The sequence below is a fragment of the Vidua macroura genome, chromosome 6 (genome assembly GCF_024509145.1).
Source record: "Vidua macroura isolate BioBank_ID:100142 chromosome 6, ASM2450914v1, whole genome shotgun sequence".
Classification (NCBI taxonomy): Eukaryota; Metazoa; Chordata; class Aves; order Passeriformes; family Viduidae; genus Vidua; species Vidua macroura.
Window position 1 is genome coordinate 17243913 of NC_071576.1, and position 27154 is coordinate 17271066.

General features: G+C 42.7%; 1 protein-coding gene across 4 annotated transcripts in view; it reads left to right on the plus strand.

Annotated features, from left to right (window-relative positions):
* Nucleotides 1–27154, plus strand: part of FOXN3 (forkhead box N3) — a 209612-nt gene that overhangs the window by 71844 nt on the left and 110614 nt on the right. For all 4 annotated transcript variants that reach the window (XM_053979349.1, XM_053979350.1, XM_053979351.1 and 1 more), the window contains exon 3: nucleotides 2206–2762. In XM_053979349.1, coding sequence (XP_053835324.1) covers nucleotides 2220–2762 — 543 coding nt within the window. In that variant the 5' untranslated portion in view covers nucleotides 2206–2219. The remainder of the gene's footprint in view (nucleotides 1–2205; nucleotides 2763–27154) is intronic.

Consider the following 27154-nt stretch of genomic DNA (forward strand, 5'->3'; position numbering starts at 1 on the left):
CCCCCTCGCGGCGGGTGCGGTGGGAGCGCGGGTGCGGTGGGAGCGCGGGCGGGGGGCCCGCCCCGGTGCGCCCCCCTCCGGCCGCGGCGGGCGCGTGTGCGGGGCGCGTCTGCCGGGGCTCCCGCGGGTTAAACGCGTCCGTTCGGGTTAAACGTGGGCTCGCCGTGACCGGCGCTCTTTTGTCTGCCGGTGGGGCGGCGCTGCAGCTGCCACGGGCCTCGCTGGCAGGCCCCCCCCTTACCCCCCCTTTGTGGCCCCGGTCGGGCCCCGCCGCCGCGGGGACTGCCCCGGGCACCGCGTCCGCCCGCGGCGGCCCCGCTGCGAGCCGCGCTTCGGCCGGGCGCCGCCGGACTTCCGTGCCGGCTGTCCGTGCCGGCCCGAGGGGGCTCCGCGGGGCCGCGGCCGCCCGGTAACCCTCGCTGCCTGCAGCGGGGGGAGAGAGACAGACAGGGGAAAAAAAATCATGAAGTGATACGGCCCTTTGGGAGGATACTGGCAAATAAGGAAATTAAACAGAAAGAGAGCAGCGTGTTGTCATAGCAACAGTGCAATTAAATTACTTTACTGTCAGCCATCATATAATTTTCCTGTTTAGAAGCTCATGGGACGGAACTTCCATTTGGAGTCCAAGTTAAGTGTGCGGCTTAGGTAGGCAGTGCCAGTGCCCCTGGACGCTGGCGATTCCCTTGTTTACTTTGTGCTTGCGCTGGATGCAATTTTGAAAACTAGGAAGTGGGGCCGATTCAAGTTTGGCCTCCTGGTGTTTACATCTGCCTCGGTATTTTTTCCTTTTCCAGATACTTACTCATGTAAAAATGCACATTTTCACTGAAGATGTTGAGTGTATTGATGTGCTTCCATGCAGAAAAGTTCTGTGTGTTTCATTTTTAGTAAATATCTGCTTTGGTATAACTTTATAGAAAGACCCAAAGAACTTAAAAGTTTTTGGTTTTGGCCATTTATGACAGCTAAATTAAAGTCCATTATTTCTCTTTCCCATAATGGCTGTGTTGCTCTATTTGTCCTTGCAGACAGATAGTTCATTCTGTTGTTACCTGTAGCTTTTTTTGCCTTTAATTTACGGTATCGACTCTGTGACTGCATGACTTCAGGTAACTGCTGGGGTTACGTTTTAGGTACAGGGAGTCATTTCGATCTTGTTCAGTGTTTGTGCAGAACGTTTCGTCCATTTAAATTCTTATTAACTCCATCCAGTTTTTGTTCCGCATCTGTTCACGCCTTCAGAGCTAATTCCTGGCAGTTTGACTGTTTGTAGAAGCTAAGGGAGCCTGTCTCCTGCTTGTGAAGCAGAATTGTTGGGCTCATCTGCTTCTCTGGAATTGGGCAGGGGCCCAGCTTCACTTTGCTTCGGAAGTGCTTGGGTCGTGCCAAGTATCAGTGCTCACAGGTGTCCCCCCAGGGCCTGCTGGTGCAGTACCCTCTGCAGCTCACCCCACCTCTCACAGGCCAATTTTGAGCATCACAGAGGTCTGGTGTTTCTGACTCTTGTTTTCTACTGCATTTGAAATAAGTTCAGCTTATGTTAAAATCTGCCCTGTTTACATACATTTTTAAAGTGCTCTATTGCTCTGGCACTTGCTTCCCCATGTTTTGGCCCTGGGCCCAAAACTACCACGTGTTGCTTTCCTTCCTACTTTCTCCTGACCTTGCTGGTTTTGAAGTTCTGCTCTCATTTCTGAGTTTTGGTGCAGCCAAGTCAGTATGGATGTTTGTCTGCCTGTGCCTTTAGCCGGTGTGATTTTAATCATGGTGCTGTTGTATTGTCCTCAAATGTGAAACAGCTGAAATTAATCTGAATCAATTGGCCATAAGTCACTCTTACTATTTTTTAAATTCACATCCTTATTAAAGTGATACAATTGGGGTATTCAATGGTTTGAGAACACTGCTTCCTCTTTAAAGAGACATGGTTTAGAATTTCCTATGTGGGGCTTCATGTGCATGCAGAACTGAGGTTTGTCTGGATTATCATCTTATTCCATCAAGTGAAATTTCTTTCCTTGTACTTACTTTAGATAATTTTATTCAACAGTTGTGGATGCATGTTACGTGAAACTGTCATGTTTAATGCAGATGGCAAAAGGCCAAGTGACCAGTTAGGGAAAAGCTGTCAAATTGTTATACAGGAACTTCTTATGAGCTAACTTTTCTCTTTCTCCCTTTTCTTTGGATTCACTCTGCCAGGAGCTGCTGTCTAAATGGGTCCAGTCATGCCTCCCAGTAAGAAGCCAGAGGGCTCAGGAATTAGTGTTCCCAGTGGATTGAGCCAGCGTTATCAAGATAGTGATTTATCAAAGGCACTTCATGATGACGAGGACCTAGATTTCTCTTTGCCTGCCATCAGATTAGATAAAGGGGCCATGGAAGATGAAGAACTAACTAATTTGAACTGGTTACATGAGAGCAAGAACTTGCTGAAAAGCTTTGGGGACTCAGTGTTAAGGAGCGTTAGCCCTGTTCAGGACATCGGTGATGACACGCCGCCGTCTCCTGCCCACTCTGACATGCCCTACGATGCCAAGCAGAACCCCAACTGCAAACCTCCTTATTCCTTTAGCTGCCTCATATTTATGGCCATTGAGGATTCGCCAACCAAAAGACTGCCTGTAAAGGATATATACAACTGGATTTTGGAACACTTTCCGTATTTTGCAAATGCACCCACTGGATGGAAAAATTCTGTGAGACATAATCTGTCCTTGAATAAGTGTTTTAAGAAAGTGGACAAAGACCGAAGTCAGGTGAGTTTGGAACTGTGGGAGCCTCTCTGGCTCTGAAAATATTCACCTGCTAATCCCAGAATATGTCCTTAACAGTGAAGTATAGAATGTGCAACCCTGTGCCTGGTAGTGTAGTTGATTAAGTTCAGAGAGCCAACGTTTCTTTAGCATTGCTCATTCTGATTTTATTAAATTCATCGTCTAGACATCTGTAAGAAAGTGTTCGGGGTGTGTGTGTGTGTTTTCTCCCCCCAGCTGGTGTCTTCATGCATAGTGGTTAAATACTGTTTTTAGTTATCATGCTGTGGTAATGGTTTCCAGCTATACTAGATGAATGTAATCATGTTATAAATAGGCTGCTTGCTGTTCTTGGCTTATACAAATGTATAGTCAAAGGGTATGCCTTATGTAATAGTCCATCACTATTGCCCTGGTCTGTGTTGTAATCCAAAAAAACCTTTTCTTTCTTTTATACAAGGAGGGTAATGGTGATGAAGCTTTGTTCCAGTTCAAGCGAGTTTTAGAGAAACTCTTCAAAGAGCAGAGACAGGTCTGGGATCAAAGGTGAAGGTTACCATTCACCAAAATTTCTGGCATTCTTTGAGCTCATATAACTTCTGCAGCTGGTGCAGAGCAGAAGCCCTGGAAGCACATCTTTGCTTTCTGATCTCGGTTGTTGCCTCCTCACTTCGCTGCTGATTCCTCAGCAATGTCTGCAGGAAGAGGCTGTGCAAAGGAATGGGAAAGTGAGTGGAGCAGTGGGGGCAGTCCCTTGCATAGCCTTCTACTCTGTCAGTCTGCCTGGGAGCAGGAATCAATTCCCAAAGGGGACCTTCTGAAGAAGCAGTGGACTGGATGAATCTTTGGCAAAGTACGAGTATACTGATAAAAATATGGGCTTGCAGATTAATTTCAGAGGCCTTCTCACAGGTTAGGGAAATAAATAGCAGGTAAAATCACATCACTCATGGTCTGTCTCTAAAATTGGCTGAAGATCAGAAAGTGAACACTTTCCCCTGGCAGAACTCAGCTTTTGTATTTCAATGAGTTAAATGCTTTGATTGTCTTGTAACTTGTTACCCTGAAACTAGACTTCTCTTGGTGGTGCTGTTCTCCCTATTTTGTGTGCAATTTAACTTCAAAAGCTCTGGAATAGAAGCTCAAGTAACTCTTGAGGAAAAGTCATATACAATTGTAAACTAGCAACTTTTCATTTTAGATGAGTTAACTTTATTTTCTACAGAGCTTTCATTTTTAAAGGATTGACATGTCTATCTTTCTTTTCTTTCTTTTTAAAAAGTATTATTACCTAGAATCCACTGTTCCTATATTCCTGATCACACACTGTATATTTGTATTTTTATCAATTAATTGCTGTGAAAACTCATGTGTGAGATGAAAAAAAAATCTCTTCCTGAAGTGGATCTTGTTTTGTGTAAGCAGAGTCTTAAATTCTGGTTTGGAAGTGAGACTATAATGACAATGCCACAACAGACTTTTATGACCCTGTTCCAGACTCTAAGAAATCTTCATACAATGCATTTAAAAAACCACCAAAATATGGTAACTGGCAAGGCATGTGTTTAACTCAGCTATTTGTGTTTTGTTCTGACCCTCTTCCTCTGTTTACAAGTTGACTATTTAGAGTTCAGCTTCCTTCTGTGAGAAGCTTGTCTTCGTGTCTGTCTGTCAAATATCCGGCCATCCACTGAGCTCATCTGAACAATGCCACACTGCACTGCTGCTCCATGGGGATGTGGCGCAGCACGATGCATGACTGGTCAACCAGGTCTCAAATTCGTGATTATGGCCATGGTTACATAGCTAGACAACAAGGTGTGGTGGGAGGCCTTGCCTGTATGAATCACAAGGTGGAGTTTTATTAATTCCAGGAAAATCACAGATTTTTAGAAAGAATTTCTTCTGCTTCCTGAAGATGCTAATAACTGCAGGTAGCTAGCTTTAAGGTGAATGAAAAGGGAATCTCAAATGTAAAATGCACCACAGCAGGTCATTCAAATCCCCTGCTGGGTTTTTGTCGTGTCCTGGCCAAGGGATGTGGTAGACAGAGTTCTGAGTGCAGAATTGGCCCTGGGTCAGAGTTGCTGAATCAGGTGCTTGACAGCTAATTGCGGACTTGGAAAGCAGTAAATGTCAACTGATGGCTTTGAAAATACCTTCATGTGTGTGCACACACACTTGGGCTTGATTCGGTACCTTGCAGCAAATATCTCTGCTGTTAAGAAGGAAGGTATCCATCTAAAGGGTTCTCTGGTTTTGGTATGGGGCTTGGGGCAGGGGAAAGGAGGGCTTGCATCTCTAAGGAATCATTTTATACTACTTCTCCTTTGCAGACAGTTTTTGCAAATTGCAGGGTTGGGGTCTGCCTGTTTTACTGGTTTTACATGGAAAAAAGAAAAAACAGCATTTAGCAAATGGCATGTTATGAAATGCTAACAAAATGGGCTCTGAAACGTGTACAGTATGGAGGGAAGGAATTAGTCAGTGCTGGGAATTGCAGGCATTTGCCGGTTGATGTGCGTTGACACATTGTGAGAAGCTAGAAGCTTTTCCTCTCATAGTTGTGCTTTCCAGTGTTTGTTTATGTAGCCTTTCAGTAATCATTTTTCTAAAAAAAGTTCTGCTGAACACTTAATTCTTTTTTGAACTCCCTCTGCATAGTAGTTTTCATAGTCTTGAGTTCCACTAGTTTATATTCATGGGGCTAAATATGAATCTAGTAGTCTGCAGCTTTTTCTGCCTGCATATGAATTCTTGAATTTCCTGATGCGAGATCATTGTAATGGAGAGGGAAAGAAAAAAAAAAAAGGACAGGATTCATCACTTTTTTTTGACTTGCCCTGTCCTGGTGCTTTTAGGTCTGGTGTGGAATGTGGAAGAGAGGATTTGATTTTACATTGCTGCTATTCCACATCAGCTGCAGTGCCATCAGGCTTACCTGGCAAACCAAAAGCCTGGCTGTTCATGGAACTGCAGTGGGGCTGATCTGGACCGAGACAGAGCACTGGGCTGAAGAAGGGAAAATGCTGAGCCCTTGATTGTACAAACCTCTTTGCATTGAGCTCAGCAGTTTAATAATAGTTGGCCAGAGTATGAAGTTATCACATGATGGGGAGTAGATGTGGAGTTCCCTGGCTTTGTTTATACTGCCAGACCTGTGAATTCACTTGTTCAGATTAATCCTATTGTGAACGTACAGATCTAAATGTCCTGTAGTTTGTGTCCCACTTAGTACAGCCCGTTAGTCCATGACTTCCCTACCATCTGGTCCTTGGCTGTAGAGAGGAATTTTTCTTGTATATGTGTCTCCATAGCAACGAGTTTGCAGTTGATATGGAAAGTAAGCAGTTGCCCTAGCAACGGAGTTACTGATGTGGCAGCTTCTCTGCTTGCAGGGAAAGGGCTAAGCTAGTTCAGACCCATTATGTAGGTTTGCTGTGATTATAGCTATGCCCACTAGTGCTGCTCGAGCTAAGGGGCAGCTGAAAAATTTTGTTACAAGCCCTATTTCTGCCTCCCTTGAAAATCTGATTTATTCGTATAGGGATTCCTGCTTTGAACAAAGGCTGGTAGGATTGTCTTTCCAGGGTGTGTGATGTGCTTGTGCCTTTTATGAATTTAAACTTCCTCAGTCATCGTTATCAGATGAGGGGAAATGATGTTTGACCTCGCTGGTTTAGCTGCAGTATTTTTGTCTCTGTGAACAGCCCACGGTTATAAAGGTTGGAGCTTTTGTCCTCATGCTTCTCTCTGCTATTTTTTCCCTGGTCTCTGCATCCATCCTATCAAGAAGGCTTCTCTTTGTGTCTGCTCTGCATTGTCTGAGATAGGGAAACACACACATGCTGTGTGCATGCTGAAGAAATTCAAGTATCTGAAAGGTTTATTTGGCACTTATGCTGAGGGATGTCTCAATAAAAGTGTAATGAGGGTAAAGGATATGTTTATGGGGATGAGAGACAAAAATTCTCCTCGCTTGATGTGGAAGTTATTCTTAGAAGTACGTGGTCCATAACTGGGTCACAGAGATCCAGCCAGGCTCCTCCTCTGTCTGGAGCAGGCTCTGAGATCTGAGGACTCCTGAGTGGTCCTTGAGCTTTGCAAGAGCTGATGTCCAACCTGTCCTCCTCTAATGTGCTGTCTCTCATAAGCACTCTGCCAGGGCATCTTGACAGGAGCTGTGGGAAACCCTTTGGGCATGGGAGACTTTTCAGGAGTGCCTCCTGCAAATGTCTTTCCTCTGATGTGATAATATCTAGGCTTTTGACAGTTAAAATCCTGTGGGAAGATCAGTGCTAGCTGGAGTGAGAGGAAAAGGACCCTGCTTGTTCTTTGTTAGAATCTCCTGATCCAATCTGCATATGCACAAAAGCGAGGGAGACAGGACCCTGTCCTCCCTTTCTTAATGTCAATGAGGTTTCCTGTGAAAGTTCAGTTTCAGACTGGAGATAGGAAATAATCTCCTCTGTTTTTAATGTTATCACCTAGACTGATCCAAATAACACAATTGTCAGAATTTCACTGCATTTATAACATCTGGGGAAGCTGAAGTGAAAAAATACCAAAAATCAAGCCCAAGAAAACAACCCCTCAGATTCATGTTAAAGGCTTCATGTGACATGGACTCCATTAAAAAATTAATTTCCTAAATAAGCTGGTGCAACTGTTAATTTAATTATTAAAAGGATATTTTGTGGTTTTGAACTGGAATTTGTCTAGTTTAACTTGAAATGCATTTTCTTATACTTTCGTCTGTCATACAAAAAAGCTGTCTAATATCAGAAATTTTCTCCTCAAATTTGTGTGTAGAGAAACAAAGGTCATCTCTTTCTACAAAAATCATAAAAGTTTCTAGAACCATACTGTAAATTGAGTTGCAAGATATTAGACAATTTATGGAGAACTTTTCTTGAACCCTTTGGTTTTATTTTTGAATTGCAAACCCGAGAATTATACAGAATATTTAAATAATAGATTTCCTAAAGCTGTGCATGGAAATAACACTGTTCATTTCACTGGCTTCCAGCTGCTTGACTTAACATCAGAGCTAACTCTTTGTACAGGAATCTGCCTGCATTAACTCTTTTAGAGCTGTTCAAAGCACAAGCAGTTCTTTTCAAGTAAAGACAGGAGAGCTGGCAATATCCAGGGAGTCCTCTGAACTTTATATCTAAGGTATTTGTGTTATCTTGCTCTCAGTTAAGATAGCTTGCATGCAGGTGCCCTGCTGCGTAACTGAGGTGTTGGTTGCACAGTGACAGGCCATTGACCTACCAGAGGAGATTGGCCACTTAGGTTAAATAAACTGGAGTAATGGGCCCTGTCTGTCCTCCTCACCCATAGCAAAGATGATGCAAAGTGTGTTAAGCAGCACTGAAAGAGTGTACAAAATCAGGAGCAAGCTGCTCTTTACCCATTGGGCTTGGGCTGTGGTGAGGTTGGTGAGTCCATTTCCCAGCTGTGTTTGCACTCCATTGCTTCTGACTGTTCACTCCATCACCTTCCTGACACATGAACTTTTGTGTTTCTGTGACACACAACCGATCTGGCTGGATTTATCTTTCACTCTTCTTTTAATTCTTGAGTTGCTTTTCAGCTTAAGTCCCCAATTACAGCGCAGCCCAGGTGACAGTTGTGCCAACATGACAAGGGGAATAGAGGTGATGAGGAGGCTGGGCATTGCCAGTTGGGGTTGCTGAGACAAGCCATTCCTTACAGAAGAAGGGTTAGCAGCTGCATGATGCTTAGTGGGGTAATGGATGTAGTCCCTTCCCCAGGTAAAGATAAAATGCAAACAGAAGTTTAAATGCAATGAGACACTTCCTTCTGCTGGAGGTGTTTGTTTTGGTTTCCCCTTAGGAGCAGGACTGTGCTGTTTGCTGTTCAAGTGGCCTGTGTTAGTGATTCTTCTTGGTGTTTTACACCAGATTTGAAGTGATCAGAGTCTGGGCTGCCATTCTCATGCATGAACCTGCTGAACCTGGCTGCCTGTTCCATTTCCTGGGAGGTGAAATTGATCTGGGGCTGTATTGCAAGCCCCTCTTCAGCTCAGACTTGGCACATCTATCACTATAAAATGAGCAGGCTGAAAACTCTTTGTATGTTTTTTGTTTAGGTTATTTTTCATTGGGCTAATTTAGCTGGATTCATTTTCAGCTCTCTGTTTAGTTCATGGTTACTGTGGTCAGAGGAAGACCAGTGTCAGCACAGGCCGTAGGCTCAGCTCTGTTTAATCTGGCATGAAGCTGTGCCTGCAGCTTCCAGCCAGCTCAGAGCTGACCTGGTGACAGCAGGAGAAGATGGCGAAACGAAGGGGTGAAGGATGCTCTCACCTTTGAGAGCACAGGCTGCACGTAAACCACTGGGGCTGCTTGTATGTTCAGTCAGATACATGCTTGGTGCTGGATTGGGTCCCTAAGACATGGGTGAAATGGTTGAACAAAAACTGCACCAGGATGTGTGCATGTGTGTGTTTTTTCAAGATTTGTTTCTGTTGCCCAAGGTTCTTAATTTTGGCAGTAGAGGTGGCTCTGTGTGGATGGACCTGTGCTGTGCATCCTCTGAAATGCTGTTATGGAAGAGGAAAGGATGTCTATAAAATCAATTGTCAGGCTTTTCCCATGCTGCTGTCATTACATCCTCATCACCTCCTGTGTTTCTTTCCAATTGTCAGAGAGATAATGAAGTGCCCTTGTCACTGCCAGCAAAGGAAGCACAGATCTTGGAGCTTCACTCTGCTTTGAGCACAGTAGACCTGATGATGGGCTGAAGGATGTGGGCACACAGGAGCACTTTTACATGTCCATTAGTGAATGTGGCAAGGCATGCCCCCAAGCAGCACGCCCACGATGGTGGCTGTACTAATTCCAGCTGTAGCTGAGCATCAGAGATGAACTGGGCTTGTTGGTGTGGCTGAGTGTATGCACTTATGTCTTGCACTTCAGTTCTTCAGCAAAACATCAAAGTATCCATTTTAATTACTAAATATGTGTCCCTTAGACCTCCCCTTTCCTTTTCTAAAAGGGAAGTGTTTTACATTGCCTGAAAGTGCCCAGCAAATTGTGCTGTGTGGCTGGGTTTTTCCTGGGTGAAGACCTTGAGAAAAAAAACATTTGAAAGTCTTCTCTTGGAGAGAAAGTCTTGTCTCTCAAATGAACAGTTGAAGCGGTTGAAAATAATTGAGGAGTTAAGGATACTCTTCAGGCAGCCTGAAGTAGCCTTTGAGTTGCTGGAGAAGCTACCTATCTTTGTTCTGGATTCAGGCAGTTACAGTGTCCCCACTTAATTCAGTCCTGTAGCATGACCATATTTCTGCCAGAGTCACTCACACGACTGGCCCAGTGGGGTCTGGGCAGCAGTCTGCAAGTTGCTTATACCTGCACCTTCTGTGTTATTTTCAGCTAATTATTGTATCTTAAATCTAATTAATAAATCTAATTAATACAAATGAATGGTATAGAATAACATAAGCCAAAATCCTTATGAAGAAGGGACTGTGTGTGACTGTTTTTAATTTAGCTGGTTGTCATTTGTATGTTGAGCACTGGTGGGTTAGCATATAAAAGTTAGTTGACTTCTGTCATTGCAAGACTGGGCAGACTTGCTGGATGAGGTCATGGTGCAAGCACTGCATGTAGCTATAACAAAGCAGTGTGTCATGAAGCTCAAAAAGTCCAAGTGCAAGGTGCTCCATCTGGGTCGGGGCAGTCCCAGTTATGAGCACAGACTGGGAGATGAGGTCATTGAGAGCAGCCCTGCGGAGAAAGACTTGGAGGTTCTCATGGCTGAAGAGCTGGACATGCACCAGCAATGAGCTCTAGCAAGCCAGAAAGCCAACTCTCTGCTGGGCTGCATCCAAAGCAGCGTGGACAGCAGGGCAAGGGAGGGGATTCTGCCCCTCTGCTCTGCTTTTGTGGAACCCCACCTGCAGTGCTGCATCAGCTCTGGGGTCCCCAACGTAAGAAGGACATGGACCTGTTGAGAAGGGCCAAAGATGATCAGAGGGCAGAAGCATGTCTCATGAAGACAGGCTCAGAGAACTGCGGTTGTTCAGCCTGGAGAAGAGAAGGCTACAGGAATATCTCGTTGCAGCCTTCCATTACTTAAAGGGGACTTAAAAAAAGAGGGAGAGGGATTTTTTATACAAGCAGATAGGACAAGGGGAAACAGTTTTAAATGTAGAGAAGAGATTTAGATCAGATGTTTGGAAGAAATTCTTTACTGTGAAGATGTTGAGGTACTGGCACAGGTTGCCCAGAGAAGCTGTGGGTACCACATCCCTGGAAGCGGTCAAGGCCAGGCTGGATGCAGCGTGAAGCAACCTGGTTTGGTGGATGGCATCACTGCATATGCTGGCTGAGTTGGAACTAGATAATCTGTGAAGTCTCTTCCAAACCTAACTCTTCTATGATTCTATTCAGTTACTCTTGTGAACACAGATTTGTTTAAGAAAAAGCCCCATGTGGCTTCCTCTGGTTAAGTTTTGCTTAGCAATCATTTAGGGAAAGGCGTGGCCCATGCTTATATGTATTTTTAAGCTAAGAAAGCTTTTTATCTCTTAAGTAATTTGCTTTTGTCTTTTGATATGTAGTTTGGTATTTTTAATCAGTACAAGTCTGGTAAAGGTCTTCTGGAAGATACTGAGGAAAGTCCATTTTTATGAGGTATGTAAGACTCTTGTTTGTTTCGTGATACTTTTAGTTTGTCAGTATTTAAGTAGTTTAGAAACAATGAGATTTTGATTTCTTTAGTAGCAACAACTGGCTTGTTATGATTCAGTAGTTAAATTTTGGTCTCAAGGAAAAAGCTATTTAGCTTCCTAACATCTGTCATTCAACCTAACTCCTTAAAGTCTCTTCCCCAACCATTCCTCAGCTGCTCCAGTATCTCAGAGCTGGCTTAAAGCAGGGTACCCTCCCAGCTCGAGAGACGAGAAATTATTATGAGTGGGCTGGGGAAGAGAGGAATTGCCAAAATTGATTGTCTGACAGTGCTTCAGTGACAAGCAGCAGAGAAACATGGGTGATTGGTTCAGGTGCAATTATGAGTCTCTGTCCTTGACACTTGAGCTCTGATGTCCTTAAAGTGGATCCCAAATATGTGCTTGGATGATTATTTCAGTCTTGTAGCTTAGTTTTCTGGACTTAATTCCTGTGTGTCTTTTCTTTGGCTTGGAAGAATTCAGGCACAGAAGTAATACCATATGCTTTCTCTAGTGGTGGGGGAAGAGGCATATTCTGCAGGACCAGGTATGTTGCTGTTGGAGAGTGGCCCTGTGGATGGTTTCAGCAGTCTGGCTGCCCTGGGACTAGCTGGCCTCATAGATGGGGGCAAGAAAGATCTTCTCAGGAGTGCTGCTTTTAGTGAGAGCTTCCTGACATGTTTTCACGTGGGGCAAAGTCAGCGTCCAGGACTGAAGCTCAAAGCAATTCTTACCTTTAATTACACAAGAGAGCATAGAATACTTGGGCTCTGCCATGCCATTGTATCCATGATTCCTCTTAGCCTGCAGCCTTTGGATCTCGGTGATCAGGTGGCTGGAGCTGCTGAGTTCTTTGGTAGCTGGGATAGAGCACCCACACATGCTCATCATCACTGCTGCATCTGGCCATTTATTGCAATGGCAATAAAACAGTGGTTGTCCTTTCTGGAGAGTAAGCACATTTTTAAGAGTCTTGATCCTGGCAAAGTTTATCTACATGCTGGCAACAAAACTGGCTTTTAAAGACTCCTAAATTTCTTGTACCTGTAAGTGGTGTCAAACTCATCAGTGATAGAAGTCATGTAAGATAAGCAACAGGGGAGGGAAAGAAATGGCGTGACCTTCCTGCTTTGGCATACAGCTTTTTTTTTGTCCTGAATTTTTTTGGGTCATTGTTGGCCGTTCTTAGCCTGAAACATTACTTGGTTGTTTTTTTTTTTTTTTTTTTTTCTGTTCTCCCACCAGTTTGGACTTCTGAGTTCAGAAAAGCTGCTTTTGATTTACTCTTTTGAGTATCAACGACAGAATTGGGACTGAGAGCTGTGGAAAGTAGCTGTTGTGGCCATAAATTATGCCTCTGGATCCTGCTTTGTTATCCATAATAATAATTTTGGAGACAGTATGTTTTAATGAATTTTGTTAAATTAATTTATTTCTGTTCAGTTGTTCACATTCCATTTGGGCCATTATGAAAAAAATGGGAAGTAGTGTAGGAATTTTTAGGAGGACTCATTCTAACGACCTTAATTGTGAGTGGGTTTTTCCTTGTTGCAGTAGAAGAGAAGCCAAATTGCTGCCCTTAGCCAGTGACTTAAGATATCAAAACACTATCTACGGCATGCTGAATTGCTATATTTCATTGCAGCAGTGAAGAGTAGCAATTTACCACTAGCTGAGAGCTCTCAGGATTTTGAAGCACCAGTGTAACTTGCTGAAAGACAACTGTTGGTAAGCAGAGGAATGAACAGGCTTCTGTACAGGGAGGTCTCAATGGCATGGAGAATTGTCTGTGGCAGTACGTGGAGCAGAAACTTACTGATGGAATTTTGCATAAGAGAATCCAGTTGAATAGTGAATTCACACTCATTCAGGCTTTGAGCAGAAAATTAGCCTGTGTTCCAGAGCTATGTTTTTAAGATCCCACAGCTGCCTACTTGTGGGAAGGTACTCACTGAGATGAAGCAACTATTATGAATATATTTATGAGTTTACAGTTGAAAAAAAGTGTCTACAGTGCAACTTGCAGGGGCTGTGGGGGTTAATGCAAGACTCTAGGGTTAGTTGTTGGCATACCTTATCTCAAGCTTTCATTTACATATTTTTATCTTTTTTCCTCACCCTTTAGTGTGGAGAGTGGGAACGCACGTCTCGAAGGTTCTGCATGCTTCAGTAAAAATAGGGCAGTCATTCATGAAATGTTTTGGTTTTGCATTAGCGGAAGGGATGTTAAACATCACTGTTAGGGTTTAGTGGTTCAGAATGTAATAAATGTAGCACTTTTGCAATTAGTTCTCTTTAAATAGTTGAGAAGAAATAAATAGACCTTGCAAGGACCAGATCTTCATCTTTAGGACTAAAGTCCTTGCCATGCAGGAAAAGCTGTATTTGAAGGATTCTCCTGAGTACTACTGCTTTGCAGTGCCTGGTTGCAGCCTTCTCAAGCCCCAGAAAAACACTGAATCACTGCACTTCCGGAGATCATCACTGCTCCTGGGAGCACTTTGAAGGCTTTTGGAGAGAATTTTTGACAGGTTTAAGAACTGCCTGCTGCTGGTGTATATGGAGCTACAATTATACTTAGGCTTTGGGAGAATACTGTGGGTCAAAAGATAATCAGTTCTGTAGGAAATCCATTCAGACATAATACTTATAAATAAATTTAACTGGAAATAATGATACAATTTTTATGTAATTCCACCCTTCCTGAAGTACTTGAGGACTAAGGGGCTGCACATTAATAGAATCATAGAATCCTGGAACATCCTGAGTTAGAAGGGATCATTGAGTCCTGCCCATGGCCCTGCACAGGGCACCCCAAGAATCACACTGTGTGCCTGAGAGCATTGTCCACACACTTCCTGAACTCTTCAGGCTGGTGCTGTGACCACTTCCATGGGGAGTCTGTTCCAGTGCCCAGCCATCCTCTGGGCGAAAAACCTTTTTCTGATATAATGGTGTAAGTAGTTTGCTGGCTTTCCTGCATAGCCGAAGTAAGAAGGAATGCATGGTGTGCGTGGAAATTGCATGTTTTCTGTCTTCAGTTAGAAGAGATGGAAAGTTGGAGAGTCAGAATGTGGCTGAGATGGCTGAGAATTAGACAAATGCTGGCATTTTTACTGTTGCACGGTTTGCTTGGAAGGAGTAGGATGAACTTGTCCAGAATGTTTTTTCCTGTTTTGGCAATTAATGTAATGTGTTTATTTTTATGTAATTGCTCATTACACTAATTTATTTGTGTGTTCTCTCTCTTAGCCTTCTTCTATGCAGATTAAGGTTTTCCCCTTCAATGCTCAGGGTTAAATATACAGACCTTGCTTTTGTAAAAGAGTGTAGGTTTGGTTTACAGTTTTATACTGATATATAATACTTTCTAGATGTGTGGCTGCGTGGCAGAGAAAGAGGAAAGGCGCTATCACAGAGGCAGATTGCACGGAAGATTTAGTCCGGTGCTAGCTCCCAGCTCTTGAGGCAAATGCAATTTTATTGTTCATGACGTACCTCCCTCTCCCTTTTCTGCTTAATTTTTTTTTATCTATCTGTATATGTGTGTATAAATATTTTTTATACATAAAAAGCACTACAGAGTCACACTGTTTTTTATATCATCCAAACACTTTTAAGGTAAAATGGGAGCAAAAATTGGGTTGTCAGATAGAGCTTTCTGTCTGCTTGTGTCTCTGTGCCAGGAAAATAAGATGCTGTCATAGTGGCACATCTTAAATAACAGAATATTCTGTGTTGGAAGGGGTGCACAAGTACCTTCAAGCCCAGCTCTTAAGTGGATGGCCCAGACAGAGATCAAACCTGCAATGCTAGCATTATTAGTAGTACCATGTTCTGACCATCCCTGCAATCTTTCTTTGGGAAAGACGTGTTGCCACAATTGCTTACCAGTTAGTTTAATCAGATGATTCTAAATTAAGAGTTTTAACTAACCTGAATGATCTCTCTTGTTTTTTCCAAAACAAATCAGCATTTAAAATTTAGTAAAACACCTCCACTTCGTCTAATTTTTTGTTGTTTCATGTTTTGCTAAAACACCTGTAATATTTCACTGCCTCTTGGGCAGTGCTGCATTTGTTTGGAGGAATACAGTTCCTTGTTCTTGGCTTAGCAAGTGTTCTTTGATGTGTCATTTGCTGTTAGGTTTTAGAGCTGACTAATTTTGGATTTGGGAAAGCAGAAATGTAATTATGACCCTTTCCATTAAGAGGCAAGGTTTTCAGTCATTCTTGTTTGAAAAAAAATAGTTTTCATTTAGAAAGCTTTGATTTTAATTTGTAGCAATGAAATTGTAGGAAAGGTTTTGCTTTTTCATCCTTTTCTTCGGTGACTAGGTAAATGTCTTCCTCCCGCCAGCTAAAATACTTGCATTATTTTAGTTTCAAAGTAAATATGCTTATGATCTAACCACTTTTTCTTATTACCTTCTGCTCTTTCACCAGCACTCAAGTTGCACTCACCCTCCAGTAGTATTTAGTGTGCCAAAAATGTATTTGGCTGGGTTGGGCTGATGGGACAAGAGTCCGTGCCTTAATTATGGTATAGTTATCCACTTGTGTGCCGCATCATCTTATATTTATTCCCCTTGCTATTTATAAAACAGGGTTTGCAAATTTGTTGGATTGGCCCTTTGAATCTTTAATTTCGACATGCATTTAAAAGGGGAAGAATTTGCTTCTTCAGTGAACTTTTTTTTTTTTTGTGTTTTGACTATATATTGATTCCTCTTGAATCAGGTGAAAAATTGAAACCATTTTAGAGTGGTTTAAACAGCTTTTCAGTCCATGCCATGTGTAGCTTCAGACTTCTTGCACTGTGTACCAAGACATGCTTTTGTTTGGAAAAGAAGGGAATTCTGCAATTGCTCAAATAAACTTTGTTTGTGTTGCATGGCTTTTAAGTTAAACCAAGTAATGTTATCATCTAAAGGTGTGTTTGTAATAATATGAATAGATATAAGAGTGGTATGGGAGGCTATTTATACAGAGATTTGTATCTTAAAAGTTATGAAATTGGCTTAAAAATCACGTTGTCATTTAAAAACAATGAAGGGAGGAGCTGTGTGCTTTATTTTAGAGCCTATAAGAACTTTAATAAGCTCTTTTCTAGAAGCAAATACAGCTGGAAATGTTTTTTCATTTGCGCCCCTTCCCCCTCCATGACTTTGCACCATCTCATGACTTTCTAATAGAAACATCTAGAATACCAACATGCTAAAAATGCGATGAATCAGCAACATTAAAGCCAGATTCTGGAGGCTGCAATAAAGCTATAATCTGTCAAGTTTCTTTCAAACTCTTCTGTTAGTGGTGTGTTTAGTATTGCCTGAGAGAGTCTTTTGCAAGAAAATCACAGTAATTACAGAAGTCCTTCACCATGCATGCAGATGTCAGCATTTATGGTCATTGGGTGCAACTATGAAGAGAGAAGGACTCTTTGGAGCAGACAGCCCTTTTTATGGGCCAGTGCTTTGGAGCTGGTATAACAGGCTTCCTCTTGCGGGGTCAAGCCGTGGTGAGTTTTTACAGCACCAGCATCCTCAAAGGCTGGTTACTGGTTTTCAGCAGGGTTTGGTACATGATGCAGCTCTGAAAGGTAAGATGACTTCTTTTTAAGTGTTTCAGTATTGGTAGGGTGAATGGAATCGATATAAGGCATCCATTCCTTTTTGTTCAACCTTTGAGTATGGCCTTCAGCAGTTTGGACTTAATTTTCTAGCTATGCATTTTTCTCTGTAGGGGTATTTGTATGTTATTTTTGGTTGCTTTTCACCTTCAGCTATTCAATTCCAATTACTGTTTTTGTGGTTTCCCCCCTGACACACACACCTTAGTTCTCTTTTTTTTCATACCTGCATCGTCTCTAAATGTAACTGGTCTTAAGCATCTGTCTGAGGAATGCGGGGACCAGTGCTTTCAGACATCTTTGCACTATACTGAAAGTACATTTGCATTTTGAAAAAGAAAAGAGTTGCAGCCCTTCTCTGAAGGATTTTCGTTTTTAAACCGTATGCTATTTTTGGTGTGTCAGATATGAAGGCTTCCTGTGTGAAACTGATCAAGAAAAAGATCACAGGAGACCTGGAGCAGTGACTCAGGTCACAGCAGGCCTGGTTGCATGACACCTGTGTCATCAAAATAGTCTTGCTTTGGCATCCCTAAATGAGATTTTCTTTTCCCTTAGATGGTAGATCTGTTCAAAGGCTTATTTGATCATGAATAATTGGGAGGAAAACAACTTTTTAAAAACCTTCTGAGAATATCATAAGTCTTCTCTTCCTTGTTACTTCTGAGCTCCTCACATGATCATCTGATGTTGGGCAAATTGTTGATTTTCATCACTGGAGTCTGCTCAGAAATTGTTTCTCCCTGTTTCCTTCCACTCCAGGCATGTTAAGTCAGATAAATTCATACACTGATGTTTAATCACTGATCACTTATCACTCTTGTGCAATATTGATCAGCAGCCTTTTTGTATGCAATGATCAGAATGAGTAAAAGCTTCCTAGTAAACACCGAGGAGTCAGAGGTTGAAAATGGTGACTTAGCCCCATGTAGAAGTTACATAGCTTTTTTTCCAGAAGTTTCTAGACTCTCTCCAATTTCTTTTCCCCTCCCCTACTCCAAACTCTGTTTCTTTCCTTGTTCTGTTCAAGCCAAGCATCAGTCCTTCTTTCTGTAGGTGGTGTGTCTTTCAGCAAGTGCCCCAGTCCTCTTCTTAGAGTTGCTGGTGCTGCTGAGGTTGTCCAGTGTCTCATTTTTCTGAGGAGACTGTCATTTCTTCTTTCAGTACACTACAAACACACACAGGCTTCCTGTTTTGTGGGGGCGTCCTGTGAACGTCGTACCTGAAAATGAAAAATGACGGCTTGTGAGATAATTCAGTTAAAAAGAAGCCAGGGAAAACCCAAATAGGCTGGGCTGTGGTGCGTAGGTTGAAAGCTGTTTTTTACCGCCTTCTTCCTCCCACTCTTCCCTTACTGAGTAAAAGGCCCAGTCTGTGCCTGAACTTGCTATTCTGAATAACCTCTTAACTGCACACAGTGACTGATGCTCACATCCTGTTTGCTACGAGCTTAGAACGCCCTGAAGAGGAACATTTCTATTTCTGCTGGGTCTGTTTCAGTGAGTTTGTAGGCTGGCTCTCTGCTGCTGCCTCTGTCATTGGCCTTTCGATTCTCTTCTGTGAATTTGAGGAAGCTCACTTTTTCTTTACTGTTTCTATGAAATAGCAAAATTATTGTGGGGTTTGGAGTGGCATCTGGAAAAATGAGGTAGACTTTTAAACAGAGCAATAATTTATATTGAGTCAGGATTTGGTTAAGTATTTAGACTTTGATTAATGCTCTACTAATGTAGAGCTAGCCTGCTCAGGAAATAACATGAATAAACCTGTGAATTCTATTCTTGCCAAGATGTAGGTTTTGATTAGGGACTTGCTAGCTTCCTTGGAAAAATTGTAGATTTTAATACTCCTTTTTTGCACACCAATGAGTTCAGATATTATTTCTCTAATGTAATCACTTTGCTGTGTATAATAATAAACTATCTACACAAGTTCAAAGCTGTTTTACTGATGGAGGTGCTCAGGGAAGCTGATTATCCACTCTAAAATACACTTGATTCAGTGGCTCATGCTGCAGAAGTTTTCCATGACAAGCTTTGTTGTGTCTGCTACTTTGAGTATTTTACCAGTTGCAACCTCTGTGTAGCCATACTTGCAAAAATGCAGTCACCTAAAAAACCCAAGACAAAAAAATCCTATAGTTGTCAGGTCTATTGGCCGTGTGGAGTGTGGAGATAAATATTAAAAGGAGTCTTCTTACAGTTTTAATGAAGCTTACTGTGAATTAAACTTTGAAGACTAAGCAAGTTCATCTTCTTGCTCTTTTTACAAGCCTTTGCCTCTGCAGTAGACTTAAAGTGGGAGAAAATATGTCTGAATGGCTCCAACAACAGAAAATTCCTGCTTTGTTCTTTTTAGCTTACTTTGCCTTGAGGATGATTTGGATGAGACCTGACAATGTAGCTTTCTTTCTCACCTGTTTCTCTCTCCCTGACTTTGTGGTAGGCTGCTCATCTCCTGGGGCTGGGTGCAGGTTCCCCAGCTGTGGCACAGTGGGGGCTGGTGCCCTGCACTTTCAGTGAGGGTGAGGGGACTGTGCTTGCTGCCAGGATGGAAATGCTATGTTTAACCCACATGCCACAGGGATGTCTCCTGTTTCTGCTTGTGGTGATGCCATGGCCCTGGCTATCTCCAGCCATCCATGGGCTGGAGCTGGTGTGGGAAGAAGCTTTGCACACTCTCGCACTGCTGCCAGAGGGGACCAAAGGTACAGCCAGGACTAGGAGAGGGTGCTCGTAGTGACCTGTGACATGGCAGGCAGTGAAGACAGGTTGGTGGCTTAGCAGCCCGCTCCCTGTCTCTGCTTGCATATGTAATTTCCTTGCCATCTTGAGATTGGAGCCTCCCTATGCTGGAAGGCTCCAGTGTAATTGAGGTGTGTTTTTGACTCTCCCCAGAAGACTTTTTATGGCCAGCTCTCTAGAAGATGCAGGAAAAGGTTATTGCCATAGGTGGTAGTGCTCTGACTCTGCAGAGCATGCATAAGGGCTTGCTGCTCTCTGGCCATGTGTAGGTTTCAATGGCGTGCCTCTCAGGTGAGATTTCTTGCTCAATTTGTGTTACAGTAAAAATGAGATGCTAAATCCCACTAGGTGAGGAAAGCCCTTTCCCACAGGCACTGCAGTTCTAGTCCCACCAGGGTGCCCAGTGTCTAAGAGGGAGTGTGTGTACTGTAGCTGCTGGGTTTTGACCTCCCCACAGGAGGCTACTTTGCTCTTAGAGTCAAACTGGTCCTTCCCTGGTTTGTCTTCATCGCAGAGCCATTGATCTTACTGTTTAATTTAGGAGGTATTTCTCCAGAGGCTTGTGGTGGTACCTGGTGTTTGGGTGGAAGGAGGATTTGTGTAGGCTGCTTGCAGAAATGACAAGTCATGGTGAAGTCCCAGATTTTTTTGAGTCCATGAGGTTTTGGGTTATAGCATTTGGGCTGTTGAGGCTTCTGAAGCCAGGCCCTGCCCTGACTAATTTATTCTGATTTGGACTGTGTGAACGAGATGAAAACTTCACTGCACTCATGAGTTGCTTCATTTTGGAGGATGTTTGCAGTATGGGGAGGTGTTTTGTTTTGCTTTCTGGGGTTTCATTCAGCCATGAGAAAGAGGAGGAGGAAAGAGGAAGATAGTAAAAAATAGATATCTTTGAATCTAGTGTAGAAATGTGACACGAGCAGACTAGAATGTGTATGTAAGTAGCCAAAGTAATGTGTGTGTTGATGGATGTGGGTAGCTCTGAGATCTCTGTTGCAGGAGGATGGTTATTCTTCAGCATGTGCCTGCTGGAGGTGACAGGGATCTGTTGAGGCAGCTGAGTGAGGCTTGGGATGGAGCACAGCTTTGTTTCTGTAAGTAACCCAGGAACACTTGGAAACCCCACATCCAGGGAACCTCTCAAATGATTTATCAAAGTGCCTGGTTTTTCTCCTCCATACATTGTGCAAACCAATATTAAACACTAAGCAAGGAAAAATCATACATTAAATAAACAGTTATGAGCAAAATGGTGCAAATCCATTAGCTTTTGTCAGGTCTTCCTTACTTCTATTTTTATTTGTCACGGATAATGGATTTAGTACAACCTACTCCCTCTCACACATTTCTGCTAGTTGTTAACCCCTTCCCCTGGAAATTCACTCACTGGCTTATTTCGTCATTAATACAGCAGTAGGCAAAAAGTGACCTGTAGACCTTTAGCACAGATATAAGTGTTGAATAATTTTTTTAATATCTCTTCTTTGAAGGGTTGTGTTTTTAAATTGTCCCTGGGTTTTCATATATGATGTAACTATACATTTGTAAGAAAAGGCAATTTATGTCTTTTTCAATTGTAGATAATATGAAGGGCATGGATAACCAGTGGGTATTTAAGTGAGTGCACCTCTGATACGAAATTAGCGCGCCCCACTAAATGGAGTATTGGTCTGGAGTCTGGGGAGTCTTTTTCCTTTCTGCCTTCTTTCCTTTTTTATAGGTGACCTTGAGAACTTCTTTTTTTATTCTTTTGTTTCTGCATCTTCTCAATTTTCTTTTCAGTAGTGTAGGGATAATTGCACTTTTCATGTATACACAGAAATTCTATAGGCTGAAACACCATTATTAATGCTACTTGATGCCCAGTTTCCCTCAAGTATGCCTGTGATTGCCAGTCATGATGACAGGCTTCTCTTCTGGGCTCTCCTGCTTTCCCAGCCCAGTCTCCCTGCATCTGTTTGATCTTGCACTTCATTCCTCCCTTGCAGTGTCTCAGCCCGTCTTCTTCAGCATCTGGACTTTGCCTAGCCTGGGGAGACTTTGGGCAGCGTCTGGTAGGGTTGCTAGGTACTGACATGGAACAACATCAACTTTATGTAGGAGGCTGGCATTGTTTAAGGGCGGTTAATGACACTGCTTTCTTCAGCTGCTTGCAGCGTTACCGGGTGGCAGCCTAATAGCTTTATAGGGTGGTTTGCATATAAACTCAACAAGGAGATACCTAACAAGCTAAATATGACTCTTAGAGCTGTGTAACGTAGTGCAACACCTCCTGAGCCTGTTGGAGGAATCATTTTATGATGAGAGCAGTGGGAAGCTGATGTGGTGTAGGAGGTCCACTGCTGGCTGTTAGCAGTCATTTTGTGCGAGCTTACCTGTACTAATGGACACGTGCTGATGTGCTGGAGGAGCAGTGGATCAGTTGTGCCCATGGGCAGTGGGTCACCGTGACTGAAATAATGGTAGAGAATCATTCCGGACCTGGTGTTGAAGTGCCCCTTGCAGGATCAGGAACCTGGACTCTGGAGACACGCTTTGGGTTGGCAGTCTTGGCTGCAGCTCAGACTTGCTGGGTGTCTAGGTCATGCACTAGAAGACATTCCTAACTTCTCTGTACACATGAGGGGGAGTGCTGAGGAAAAAAATTGCTTAAAAGCCCATGAATGCCTTCATTTGTGTAAAACCCAAAAGCAATCAGTCCCGCACCTGCTGTTTCTTTGCTCTACCTGTGGCAGATAGACAAGGCCATAGGCTCGGTGCCTGTGACGCTACTAATGGGGCTCTCTGCAGGTTTGGGGAGGAGTGGGCAGCCTCAGAAGGCACTGCTGCAGAGGGCAGGGCCTTTCACTCTGATAACACATACAAGCCCAGAGGTACAGAAAAAACTTCTGATGGGTCTTGTGCTGGTGAGACTTGAACTCCTTTAATATTGGAAGACCACTGGACAGTGTGCATTTTGGTAGCACTTTCTTGTGTTGCAGGATGTTGTGCTACATCTTGCCTCTGCAATAGGTTGAGTTTTTTTGACTGTGGAATACCACAGCCTTCCCATTTCTCAGCTGTTACTTCTCCATGCTGATTTGGCCTCTTTATTTCTGTATCATTGTTTATTTGTGTGCTTGGCTTCCTTTTTGTTTTATTTAATTTTGAGACAAAGTAGCCCTTTTCCTCTCTAACCATACTTCCATTCTAAGGGAAGTAATACACCCACTCAGCCTCTCCAGTCAGAAAGACAGTGTCCATTTTGTGACTGGAAGTACAGCAGAGACATGGAGGTGGTTCATGTGGCTGCATCACTTGGAGAAGAACCAGGCCACTTTCATATCAGGGGAATGAAAGGTTGATGGCTGGGTTGGTGTCTGGGGTAGCTCACTGAGCAAGTGAGCTAAAATACAAGACATGGGTGTGGAAAAAAAAAAAAAGACTTGGACTTGCATGATTTGAAGTAATGGATGTTTTTACTTGGAGCAAAATAAGATTTAAAAAGCCCCAACCTTTTGTTTTCTTGAGAAATGCTGATTATTTTTTGATGCAGCTGGCTTACTTGTGTTGAGCACTGTACTCCAGAAAGCTTCTGCATCAAAACTTTAATTTCATGCATTAGATGAGCATATGTTTATGGTCATGTAATTGTGTTTTAGCTAGTCTCTTCTTGTCACGCTTCTTCACCTTTGTGCTAGAGCTGAGCTGTGACTGCTGCTTTACTAAGGAAAGGCTGAAAACATGCAGAAGTGTTTGTGAGGGTTTTGTTATGCTGCATGCAGATACTACTTCAGATTTACTTCAGCTTGGTGTCAAGCTCTTGCCTAACATTGCCAAACTTTCCTTGGAAGAGCAGGGAAAATTTCTACTTCTTGTAAGTTTGTAGGTCAGGGGATCTTTATGAAAATGAAAAGCTTAGTAAGCAGTTGTCACTGTCATTAAAATGCAGTCAAGGTCTAGAGTGCATTTCTTTAAAGCTGGACATAGAGAATTTCACTGGTCTGTGCTAGAACTGTTAAAAGAGAATGAAGAAAATCTGCCCTTAAACTGCATGAATAGTTATTTGTAATTTTTGTGTAAGATTGCAGTGAATCTGAGGAATGCGTTTTGTAATAATAGGAATCGCTGGCAGTGGCTTTGTTTTTCTTTCTTTCAGAATTCTTTAGCTGTTATACTTCTTAATTTAAAACAAAACAAAACAAAAAAAAACCCAACAAAACCCAAACAAACAAAAAAAAAACCCCAAAAACCAAACCAAACAAAAACCCAAACAAAACAAAAAAAATCCCAGAAAAAACATAGCTGACCTCAGATGATTTAATGCTTTGTTTGTGTGTTTCTGTAAATAAATTAAATTGTTTATAAAAAGGAGTAATAGGCAACCCCCAGACTCATATGCAAGGTATAGGCAAGCTGTTATAGATTATAAAGTTTTAGTATTGTCTGTGACCACCCATAAAAAACTACTTAAAATGGGAGAATCTGAGTATATCAGAGCAAGCAACATTATTACTTTCTTGACGACTTGAAATACCAGTGAGTAAAGATAAGCAATAGAGTTTTAAGCAGACCAGCAGACCAACTTTGGCATGTAATCTTAAATCTTCCTGAGTGCTTGCAAGGCAAATAGTTTAAAATTTGTTATGCAATATATTTTCCAAGTTTTGATGCTAGTATGCAAATTCTGCCTCATCTAAATGAAGGAACTAGTTCTGAGTTGGTTCTGTTTTAGGAGTGATATCCTTAATTTGAAGGAGCATATTAACATGAGGATGGGTAGTTTTACTAAAAATGTAAAGCGTGTTCTTGTCACCACTGTCTGCAAGTGAACGGCATAGAGCTGGCCTTTGATAGTGTTCTGGTTGCACAGGTTCTCTCTCCTTGGATGTTGAAAAACATCTCTGCCCTTGCTGTCATAGAGCTGATTCAACACACCATCAGTGGTCACAACAGGCTTGCATTTTCTAGTCTTGGTGAATTCTGCAGTCATGAACCACTTCTTTCCCATAGTGGCAGCACAACGTTTGCAAACCTTCAAGGGTAGAGGTATATTTAGTGAAGTATGTGTAATCGGTGTTGTATTGTGGGATGGCTTTGAAGCCACTTGGCAGGTTTCTTTGCGCAGTACAAGAAAGTTATTTAAGCAAGTCATTTTCTCCTGAGGTGGATATTGGAGTGATTATTGTGTTCCTCTTGGTGCACTTCAGAGTGGAAGACAGGGTGTCATAAGGTGCAACTCAGAAAGTATTTTACTTGCCTTCTTTCTGCTTCTCAATTTCCTCATGAAAATACCTGACTTTTCTTGTTAAATATATTTTTTCATAGGATGAGAAGAGGGGAATTTGTGTTTAGGAGTAATTCCTGATGATAGTTTGCTGTTCCCGGGAACCAACCAGAAACTTGTTTTAGTCATGGTTTCCAGAATTGCTCTGTCTTCTGTATGACTGCAGTGTCAGGTGGAGAGTGAAGTACCCTGCTCTTTCTGTGGATAGACTCTTCCATCATGCCTTGTTCTCTTGGGTGCTTTTGCAAGTCCTTGCTGCCTGACAGCCTTGGGTGTGCTCTCACCACCCCCAGAGGCTTCCTGCACAGGTGTGAGCAGTCAACAGTGACAACAGTGTCAGCAAGATGGCTGATGGCTTTGTGCTGCTACATTAGATGTGGTGCAGTCACAGAGAAATGTGCTTCTGGTCTAAAACAATTATCTTTTTCAGATTCTGGTCCTGGATGTAGTTACTCAAACAGTTGTTTTAAATTCTGTGGTGACATGCATAGTTCTATCATACAATTCTTTTTGCTCCTGTAGAAACCCTTTTGTGGTCATATTGAACAGTTGGATCTGTAGAAGCTGTTGGGCATTCCCATGGATAAGCATAGTGGCAAATCTGTGTGAAAGGTTTGCTTCTAGCCTGCTGTTGCAGCATAACCAGACACAGTGAGCTCAGGATAAATATTTCCTTAAAGTAAGAACCTTTAATACCCAGTAATCTCTCCACTATTACTTGCAAAGAGATCACCTGTTGTAATAACAGTAGGTTTCATCCACCAGAGAAAACCTTTTGATGGTGAATTACTGACAACAAAAGGTTTCTAATCGCTGAAGAAGATGTTAGTGAAATTCACAGGTCCTGTGTTAACGACTGCAGCAACCTGCACTGAGTTAGACAGGGACAGATGTCACAGTGATGTGATTTCAGTATTTGATAGCTTGGGGCTGCAGATGTTAGTTGGTAATGCCCTTTTTTGAGTAATAGGAAATTTCTGCTTTTTCTCTTTGCTTTTATGGTTAGTGAAGCCAATGTGACATACTTTTCAGGTAGTGTACATCTTCACCTCTTCAGTCTGTGTAGTTGCCTGATTAATATTGCTGATCATTTTCGTTCAAGAAGGCCTAGCCATGGCCACTCATCCCTTCCTGATCTGATAGTGGAGAAGTAAAGTACAGATCGACTCAGTGGGCATCTGTTGTTTAGGAGTAGCAAGGTCCTTAACTCAGAGCTGTGTTAAAATTCTCAGCCTGCTGGCATGGCTTAGATGCATGAGTGGAGCTGTGGAGTCACTCCTGGGTGTCTTGTTTTGGTTTCTCTCCTCCCAGCCTCCAGGCACCTGTGTCGGTGCTCAGCCTCTCGGTGTGTCTGATTTCCCATGCACAGCCTGGCCTTTCCCTCAGGGCTGTTTGCCAGCCTTGATGCCCAGCTCATCCCAGCCCCTGTACCCCTGCTCTGTGTCATAATGGTTTTGCCACTTGTCTTAAAAGCTGCTTTCTGTCCAGACAGAGTCCTGGTTTTCCTTTTTCAGTGTGCTGTTTCACGAGGTGCATCAGGATGCCACCAGGGCTCCTGCTACAGAAGGGAACAGCTCCCATTCCCTTCCCTGTGTCCCCACATCCCTCCTCTGCTTTGCCACAGCTCTCTGGATGCTTGTCACACCCTTCATGTGAGCCAGCTTAATGAATGTAAATTACATCAAACTGTGTGAGAAAAACAGTTTTCTTTGAGGAAAATGACTGAAATGGGCTTATGGAAGAAGGCACAGGCACATGCAAGGCATCACAGAGGAAAAAAAAATCTCCCTTTTGGCAGATTTCCTTTAGGGTTCTGTTCCCTTGGGGACCATCTTGGTGGTGATGCTGCTGCAAGAGATTTGGGTACCTGGAGGTGCTCCTCCAGTTGAAAAGTGAACATGTTACGAGAGCTTCCAAAGGGAAAAATTGGAAAGGCCAACGTCTCCCTGAGCCTGTGTGTTGTGGTTTCTGTATCTGTTCTCTTCCCAAAGCTTTGTTTTGGCCAGACTTGTTTTTATGGCAATGAAAACTCTGTGAAAAAGGTGGTGTT